Genomic DNA, 10,376 nt, shown 5'->3' on the forward strand with positions numbered 1-10,376 from the left:
TAGAAACATTAATTAGATACATCTTACGTAAAATCTTTTTTTTCTGAACATACAAATACTGGAGGGAAAGTGTGTGTGTTGGGGGGGAAGAGGAGGGAAAAGGGGGTTGATTGTTCTACAAAGCCAAGCAACTGCAAAAAACACCATAGAACAGTAAACAAAACCAAAGTAGTTCACATGTAGCGTCCGTTCCTGTGCTCTTCTTGTATCTGTATACCTCCATATGTAACATTGATTTTATTTAAGAATAGAATGTGGGAATTCATCAAGAGTCATCAACAACCATCCTTATTGATCCATAATACAACACCACTCTGTGTACAGTATGAGTGTAGGGAGCCTCACGATATATATAACCTATTTTACAGCACCTGTAATTGTCAGCAGGCTACAGGGAGATGTGACTTCAGGTCCTGCATTTGGCAAAAAATACAAATTGAGCTTTCATCAAGACTCGATATTTATGTACTCACGCTACTCTACTTCTGAAACCGGATAGAATGACTCAAATGCAAATTCAATGGGCCATTTACAATATGTGCTTTACGGTTCAAGTGGCCCAAACTAATGCAACAATGATTTTGTGTGCATCATGCACATCTGGAACGCTCCATTGACAACAATGCTGATGACATTTCTTTCTTTGGGGTTAGAAACGTTTTGGAATACTTCAACATTTTGAGAAAGTTTCACTTAGGAATAAGGGCCTGACATGACTCTTGCTGTAAGAGTTAGTGCTGTGGAAATAAAATGTATCAAGGCAAAAGGTTGAAGGAAGTTTTGACGTTGCGTTAACTGGGTAACATAGTATAGTTTAGAGATGCTTCCAAGGTAATCCACAAGCCTTATTAGACACAAGAATTCTGTAAGGATGAAAGTGTTTAAATAAAATGTGAAACTGCCTTTTTAAAAAGCTGAAGCCGGCGCTGCCCCAACCCTAATCTGTTTATTCATATACTGTAACATACCGGTATGTAATATGCCCGTGGATGAGATTAGCCTGTTTAGTATTAGATTGGTATGTATTTATGCAGTTATTCTACATTTTGTGTGTAAAAATGTAACCCAGCATTTATTATGAAACACCTAAATCTTCTTGGCATCTACTGTAAACTGCATTGCTTGGTTATAAAGCATCATGAACAAAAGCTCACTGACTTAAAAAAAACTAGATTTTACCAGACAACCACTGGCCCTGACACTAACTCATATTTAACAATTAACAACTGATGGGCAGGCTATTTGACTTGCTATGAAAATACACCTAATTCTAATATTAATGATAAGAAAAGGTTGCTATTATTAGAAATCAGAACTAATTCTAGAGTACAACTAAAACCATTGTGCTATAAAATAAATGGTGAATGTTAGTTCTACACATTTCCAGTGTTAGTGTTCCAGGTTTGTTTTATTAAAGAATAGACAGATCAGCATGCGGCGGTGTGATGGATGAGGTAATGAAGATAATGGAGGGAACTCCTCTCTGTCTCTCAGTGCCGCACCCTTTCTAAAGAAGGCACTATGGGTGCTTCCCCATCTCTATGACCAAGACTTAGCAATGCAACCCTGTCCCTGAACGTCTCTGCAGTAACAGCTGTCTGTTTGGTTTCTGAGAGTCATAACTGGGACCTTTCCATTCAAGTTAATGCTGGCGACTTGTTGTTGTACTGCTGAGCGTTGTATTCTCCTCGGAGTGCCACTGCTCAAAGTATCATGGCTGTTAAACTGTGCACTCTAGTACAAATGCACTTTTTACCCCTCCAGAGGCTGCATGTCTTTCACAATTCCCAAAGAACGCATCCACCTTTTATTTTCTCCTCCATGTTTAGTTTTGCAAAGTGGCAGGGACTGTGGCTGTTTCAGTGGGGCCTGCGGATCACAGCCCAAGACCGCCTAGAGGTAGAGGTAGCTGACCCAGTAGACTATGTTGAAGAGCAAGAAGGAGGTGGGAAAGAAAACCCGAGAGTAAGCATCCAGCTCGCCGATGTTGACGTGGATGCGTCCTTTCCTCCAGCCGCCTTCTTTACACTCCTCATAGCAGCAGAAGAAGCTCTGGCAGTCTTTCCCGTCCAAGCACTCGTACAGGCAGTTGTCGTCATAGTCCTGCCAGAACAAGGAGTTGCCCATGGGCATCATGGACCGAGGTGTGTGACCCATGGTGAAGGATGAGTAGGCCTGTACGCGAGGACAGAGAGGGAGAGAGTTATGGTTATGTTGAGCTTTGACTTTCTATAGGACTAACTAGCTCTACAGTTCAATACAACAATAATGCTTCCTCTTTTCAGGCCTTCTTCATGTATTGACTGGTAGAGTTGCTGAATTTTTGCCTGGGACATGTTTGCTTTAGCCTCAGTCTTTTAGAACGATATCATGTGATTAGCCATCTAGTGCATACCTAAGCACTTTTACAGGATTCTTGTTTTTAAAACGAGTCGGTGCCAACCCATGGATGTAACATTGGATTAATTAGCTAGCTACAGCTGATCACATCTGCCAGTGACAGTTGTCATTTCAGCTGGTTAACAGACGCCTATCAAAGAATTCTGAGTTGGAAATCTGCACAAGTGCAGTGCCAGAAAGGAAAGCCTGACAGGCGAGGGAGGGCAGAGGTTAGTGCTGTTCAATCATGATGACTGCAGTTCAGAACTTACCTCTGTTCAGGTGTGGATTGTTGTCAAGCATTCATTGCTTTTGAAAATGTAAAGTAAGACTAGTTTATGAAAAGTTTGGGGCCTTTTAAAAAAAGAGGCAATATGCCTTCTTCCAGCATTGCATTCTGGTCAATTGAACCTGCAGTGAAGCAATTGTAGCACTTCTAGTGGCACACACTCTGTGATCGATCATAAGTGCAAAATGGCTTAGTCTATAAAGACACAAAGCCCTGACACGCACTTGGTAACTTTTTAGATTGCAGAAAAACTCCATCAAATGCCTGTATTGATGCACTGGATAGAAATGTACCTGTCTCCTCATTTGTCTGGACATTGGAATACAAAAACACACTAGCAAACAACATAATGAGCTCAGCAAAAAGCATTGGGGGAATCAATATGCTTTTCTAACAGCATAGCGATGACTAGGGTTTTTAAAAAGTTCAAATTCACTCTGGGATATACGTTTTTGAATATATTTAAATACAATACTTATGTTTAAACAAAGCAAATTTAAATGTAATGTGTTAACAGATAAAGAAAAATACCTCTTATGTTGTATCATACATACAGTATGATACAACATAACATGGATCACTGTAATACCACATTTTGAATAATTTTATAGTAATCTATAGCGTGAATTTTTGACCAGAATGCTGAATAAGTACCTTCTGAGGAAAATTCTTTATGTGACTTCCTCCCTGATGTGTATAACATTTTGTGGGACAACCTAATTGGGGTAAAATCTTTACAGATTTCCAGTCCTCTACTCCGTGAGAGAGGGAGAAAGAAGAGAGTTAGATGTGTCTCGTGGAGTAACAGAATTGACTGAGTGGGCGGCACAAAGGGGCCACACGGCTAGTTGGGGGAGGGAAATATGAGGCTTCCCCAAAGACGGACTAGGCTAAAATACAGCACAGAGCCGGAAATGCAGAGGAGGTGACTGTATGTAGTACAACCTAATTGTTCATACTGAGCTGACAGTCCTGTTTGCCCTGAGACACATTCAGCAGAACTCCTATACACTGGGAGGAAAATAATGAAGAGGGAGAGGATCTGGAGAGAGAGAGAAGTGACAGAAAGAGGGGCTGACTCAGTCCCAGTAGATGTGTGCTGCTGCCATTAACAATTCTTCCAGATACGGCCAAGAATGTAGAAGGGTTGGCTGGTCGTCCTGGCTACCAACCTCCTCCCTGGTGCTTGGTTGGAACATTTTGACTTCTCTTGAGTCTCTGCCACGGACATCTCTGTACTAGGCTACATACGGCTGCTATTTCCTTGTTGGAGTGTGACCTGATTTGTGTCATGTGCAGGTGCGTCGACACACCAATAGGGTGTCTGAATGGTGTATGTTTATACTTCTCATCCAACCACAAACAAATTCAATCTATCCGGATGGTGCGATTTATCTGGATTGGTTTTTGTTTTTTTTGTGTTTTTTTTTTTTTTTAAACGAAAAGCCAGAATAAAAATAAGCTGAACTGAAACAGGAGTAACGAGGCTATTTTTAAAATGTAATAGAAAGTACAGATAATTGTGTGAACGTGTAAGGAGTACAAGTAAAAGGTGTGCTGTAAAATAATTACTCCATTAAAGTATAGATACCCAACATTTCTACTTAAGTGAGGTAAAAAAGTCTTTTTAATTTACTTGACACCTCTGATACATATAGTATATAGATATACACACACACACACACACACACACACACCCACACACACACACACATATATATATATACACATACACTGGACCATAGCTTTTTACTTTTCCAGAGCAGGGCTCCGGAGAGAACTAATACAAACTACATACACATATATGTGCATGTATTTATACATACACACACATATTGTACACACACATACAAACACACACATATATCTTGTATACATATGTATATACACATACATATATACTGTATGTAAACATATATATTTATGTATGTGTATACTTATATTTGATTGGCTCATCAGGTGGCACAAAAGTGACTATGACTAGATTTGAATGCGTTGTTTTTATTCTTTGTTTTTCTTTCTTTCACAGCTACATCCCAATTATTGGCAGTGATCTCATGGGTGCCCAGGGGTCTTCACAGCCTCCAAGGTTGCTTTGACACGCATTAACCTACTTCCCTTTAACTAACGAGATAATTATTAATACAGTCATGTTACACTTGGACAGATTATGAAATAATGGACACAACAGACATGAAAATCGCCCCCCACTCGTGATGCATAGGAGCAAGACACACAGACAGAAAGTCTACTAGTTTTGAGTCTCTTTGTGGTCGCTTTCAGTCTCTTTGTGTGTCTTTGTAGTCGTTTTGAGTGAGAAGTGTAATACCTTACTCATATTATTATATTACTAGGGCTGTCAAAATGGACATAATATCGAGTTAACACAAAGCTAATACTAATTAACCTTACAGGAGGAGACGACAATCAGCCAAACTATATAACTGCAAACACTCTGCATACACACAGGCTTACATCATGAAAAGGACCTGGCGATGCAGATTCCCATAACCACAAAGTCTACAGAAAAACAAACCACATTCTGGTAGGGAAGCGGTAGTAGAGGTGGTTGTCGGCATGCAAGACAAAACAAATGCAGAGCTAATACGCTAATACACAGCCTCATGCTTTCACCAAAGGCTTACCATTCTCTGCGTCTTGACAGGAGGTCTGCGTATACTGTAGGAGTAGTAGTTGAGCATGGCGTACTCAATCATGGCAGCAAAGACAAACAGGAAACAGACGGTGACGAACAAGTCCATGGCCGTCACGTAGGACACTCTAGGTAGCGAGTTCCTGGCAACTGTGCTCAGGGTGGTCATTGTTAGCACTGTGGTGATGCCTAGAAAAAAAAACATAATAACAATACATGCATGAGGAATACTTTAGTAATTTACTGTGACTGCTTGTGGAAGCCGTGATTATATAACATGTGGGCAGAGGGTTATTAATCACCATTTAAAAAGGGGAAGATGTCCCTATTATTTCATCAATACTGTCTTCTAAACAGCTGCTATACGGATTTGCTTTGAGTGTAGTGAAGCAGAATAGTTACTATGACTTTTTTTTTGACATACTGTGACTTTGTGAGCTTAATACTATAACTTTTCTATGACTTATTTTGACATAATTAAATTACTTTTTATGACTTTTTTTAACATACTATACCCTGACTTTTTGGACATACTATACTATGACATTTTATGAATGTTTTTCAACATACTATACTATGACTTTCTTTTTGACACACTATGACTTTTTGTGCTTTTTTGAGATACTATACTATGACTTTTTTTGACATGCTATACTATGACTTTTTGGGACACTTTCCAACATACTATACCCTGAGTTTTTTCGACATACTATAACTTTTTGTGCTCTCTTACGACATACTATACTACGACTTTTTTGGACATAATGAACTACGACTTTTTCTGACTTTGTTGGACATGCTATACTATGACTTTTTTTATATGCTATACCATGATGTTTTGACTTTTCCGACATACTAGGACTTTTGGTGCTTTCTTTCAACATGCTATGTTATGACATCTTGTGACTATTTTAACACACAAATATATAAACTGGTGCCCTAAGATTATCAGTTGCAGCTCAATAAGTGTAAAAATGAAAATTTCAAAATTAAAATATAGTTTTATTTAGGAATATGTACATAATAGGCCTACATTATAACATTTTTTGTCTATTTTCATTGGTCCACAGCTGAGTGTACAGCTTGTTCCCGGACGTCGTCTCTGTTCGTGTTCAGGAATAGTTGTCGGCACTGACTGAGCACCTCCTGCACCTTCTGTTGGATGTCCTCAACCCTCTTGGTCCACTTCTCCCGTACTGTGTCATGCTCTGTAACAGCTGTGTAACTTTTTGTGATTGTTTTTAATATGCTATACTATGACTTTTTTTCAACATACTATACCCCGACTTTCATACTATGACATTTTATGAATGTTTTTGACATACTTTATTATGACTTATTTCAACATACTAAACTATGACTTTTTGTGAATTTCTTTCAACACACTATGACTTTTTTCCCCGACATATTATACTATGACTTTTGGTGCTTTTTTGAGATACTATACTATGACTTTTTTGACATGGTATACCATGACTTTTCAAGACTTTTTTCGACAGACTATACTATGAATTGTTTTTACTCTTTCCAACATACTATACCTTGAGTTTTTCGACATACTATAGTATGACTTTTTGCACTTTCTTTCTCCATAATATACTATGACTTTTTTTGGCATGCTATACTATGACTTTTTTTGACATACTATACTATGACTTTTTTTGACATGCTATATACTATGACCATTTTTTGAAAAGCTATACTGACTTTTTACAACATGCTATACTATTACTTTTTTCGACATGCTATACTATTACTTTTTTGACATGCTATACTATGACGTTTTTGACATGCTATACTATGACTTTTATAGCATGCTTTATCATGTCAAAAAAGTCATAGTATATGTCGAAAAGAGTCATAGAGTAGTATGTTGACAAACATTCATAAAATGTCATAGTATAGTACGAAGAAAGAAAGCGCAAAAAGTCACAGTATAGTATGTTGAAAAACTCAAGGTATAGTATGTTGGAAAGAGTCACAAAAGGTCAGAGTATAGCATGTCAGAAAAAAATCATAGTATAGCATGTTAAAAGAAGCCATAGTATAGTATGTCGAAAAAAGTCATGGTATAGTATGCAAAAAAATATCATTTTTATATATGCTATACATATGCTACACTATGACTATTTGCGCTTTCTTTCTCCATAATATACTATGACGTTTTTTTGACATGCTATACTGACTTTTCTTTCGACGATGGTATAGCTATATTGTTGGAGAGTGTCAAAAAAAGTCATAGTATAGTATCTCGAAAAAAGTCATAGCATAGCATGTCGAAAAAAGTCATAGTATAGTATGTCAAAAAAAGTCATAGTGTAGCATGTCGAAAAAAGTCAGAATATAGCATGTCGAAAAAGGTCATAGCATAACATGTCAAAAAAGTCTTAGTATATTATGTCATAAAGAGTCATAGTATAGTATGTCGAAAAAAGTCAGTATACCATGTCAAAAAAGTCATAGTATATAGCATGTCAAAAAAAGGCATAGTATAGTATCTTGAAAAAGCAAAAAAGTCATAGTATAGCATGTCAAAAAAGTCCTTGTATAGCATGTCGAAAAAAGTCATAGTATATAGCATGTCAAAAAAAGGCATAGTATAGTATCTTGAAAAAGCAAAAAAGTCATAGTATAGCATGTCAAAAAAGTCCTAGTATAGCATGTCAAAAAAAGTCATAGTATAGCATATCATAAAGAGTCATAGTATAGTATGTCGAAAAAGTCATAGCATAACATGTCATAAAGAGTCATAGTATAGCATGTCAAAAAAGTCATAGTATAGCATGTCGAAAAAAGTCATAGTATAGTATGTCGAAAAAAGTCATAGCATAGCATGTCAAAAAAAGTCATAGTATAGCATGTCAAAAAAGTCATAGTATAGCATGTCATAAAGAGTCATGGTATATTATGTTTAAAAAAGTCAGTATAGCTTTTCAAAAAAAGTCATAGTATAGTATGTTGAAAAAAGTCAGTATAGCATGTCAAAAAAGTCATAGTATAGCATGTCAAAAAAGTAATAGTATAGCATGTCAAAAAAGTCATTGCATAGCATGTCAAAAAAGTCATAGTATAGCATGTCATAAAAGAGTCACAGTATAGTATGTCGGAAAAAGTCAGTATAGCATGTCAAAAAAGTTTTAGTATAGTATGTTGAAAAAAGTCATTTTTATACATGCTATACTATACATATGCTACACTATGACTTTTTTGCGCTTTCTTTCTCCATAATATACTATGACGTTTTTTTGACATGCTATACTGACTTTTTTTTTGACAATGGTATAGTATGTTGAAATACTTAGGGTATAGTATGTTGGAAAGTGTCAAAAAAAGTCATAGTATAGTATCTCAAAAAAGCAAAAAAAGTCATAGTATAGCATGTCGAAAAAAGTCATAGCATGTCAAAAAAAGTCAGTATAGCTTGTCGAAAAAAGTCATAGTATGCTATGTTGAAAAAAGTCATAGTATAGCACGTCGAAAAGAGTCATAGTATAGTATCTAGAAAAAAGTCAGTATAGCTTGTCGAAAAAAGTCATGGTATAGCATGTCGAAAAGAATCATAGTATAGTATCTCGAAAAAAGTCAGTATAGCATGTCGAAAAAAGTCATAGTATAGCATGTCGAAAAAGTCTTAGTATAGCATGTCGAAAAAAGTCATAACATAGCATGTCGAAAAAAAACATAGTATAGCATGTCGAAAAAGTCAGTATAGCGTGTCATAAAGAGTAACAGTATAGTATGTCGAAAAAAAGTCAGTATAGCATGTCAAAAAAACTCTTAGTATAGTATGTTGAAAAAAGTCATTTTTATATATGCTATACTATACATATGCTACACTATGACTTTTTTGCGCTTTCTTTCTCCATAATATACTATGATTTTTTTTTGACATGCTATACTGACTTTTTTTACAACGATATAGTAGGTTGAAATACTTAAGGTATAGTATGTTGGAAAGTTTCAATAAAAGTCATAGTATAGTATCTTGAAAAAGCAAAAAAAGTCACAGTATAGCATGTCGAAAAAAGTCACAGTATAGCATGTTGAAAAAAGTCAGTATGGCATGTCGAAAAAAGTCAGTATAGCATGTTGAAAAAAGTCAGTATAGCATGTTGAAAAAAGTCAGTATAGCATGTTGAAAAAAGTCATAGTATAGCATGTCGAAAAAAGTCATAGTATAGCATGTCATAAAGAGTCGTAGTATAGGATGTCGAAAAAAGTCATAGTATAGCATGTCAAAAACAGTCATAGTTTAGCATGTCAAAAACAGTCATAGTATAGCATGTCGAAAAAAGTCATAGTATAGCATGTCGAAAAAAGTCAGTATAGCATGTCGAAAAAAGACATAGTATAGTATGTCGAAAAGAGTCATAGTATAGCATGTCGAAAAGAGTCATAGTATAGCATGTCGAAAAAAGTCATAGTATAGCATGTCGAAAAGAGTCATAGTATAGTATCTCGAAAAAAGTCAGTATAGCATGTCGAAAAAAGTCATAGTATAGCATTTCATAAAGAGTAACAGTATAGTATGTCGAAAAAAGTGAGTATGGCATGTCAAAAAAAGTCTTAGTATAGTATGTGGAAAAAATCATTTTTATATATGCTATACTATACATATGCTATGACTATGACTTTTTTGCGCTTTCTTTCTCCATAATATACTATGATTTTTTTTTGTCGTGCTATACTGACTTTATTTACAACGATATAGTATGTTGAAATACTTAAGGTATAGTATGTTGGAAAGTTTCAATAAAAGTCATAGTATAGTATCTTGAAAAAGCAAAAGAAGTCCTAGTATAGCATGTCGAAAAAAGTCATAGCATGTCAAAAAAGTCATAGTATAGCATGTCATAAAGAGTCATAGTATAGTATGTCGAAAAAAGTCAGTATAACATGTCAAAAAAGTCATAGTATAGCATGTCATAAAGAGTCATGGTATAGTATGTTGAAAAAAGTAAGTATAGCATATCAAATAAGTCATAGAATAGTATGTCGAAAAGAGTCATAGTATAGCATGTCTAGCATGTCGAAAAAAATCATAGTGTAGCATGT

At 35.8% G+C, this 10,376-nt stretch overlaps 1 protein-coding gene across 2 annotated transcripts in view; it reads right to left on the reverse strand.

Annotated features, from left to right (window-relative positions):
• Positions 1 to 1,069: 1,069 nt before the first annotated feature.
• The window catches only part of LOC117939593 (gamma-aminobutyric acid receptor subunit gamma-3-like), an 83,392-nt gene continuing 74,085 nt past the window's right edge, over positions 1,070 to 10,376 (reverse strand). For both annotated transcript variants that reach the window (XM_034865035.1, XM_034865037.1), the window contains 2 exons: positions 5,314 to 5,510; positions 1,070 to 2,175 (listed from right to left, as the gene is read on the reverse strand). In XM_034865035.1, the coding sequence (XP_034720926.1) occupies positions 1,894 to 2,175; positions 5,314 to 5,510 (479 nt within the window). In that variant the 3' untranslated portion in view covers positions 1,070 to 1,893. The remainder of the gene's footprint in view (positions 2,176 to 5,313; positions 5,511 to 10,376) is intronic.

The sequence above is a fragment of the Etheostoma cragini genome, chromosome 24, assembly GCF_013103735.1.
Source record: "Etheostoma cragini isolate CJK2018 chromosome 24, CSU_Ecrag_1.0, whole genome shotgun sequence".
Classification (NCBI taxonomy): Eukaryota; Metazoa; Chordata; class Actinopteri; order Perciformes; family Percidae; genus Etheostoma; species Etheostoma cragini.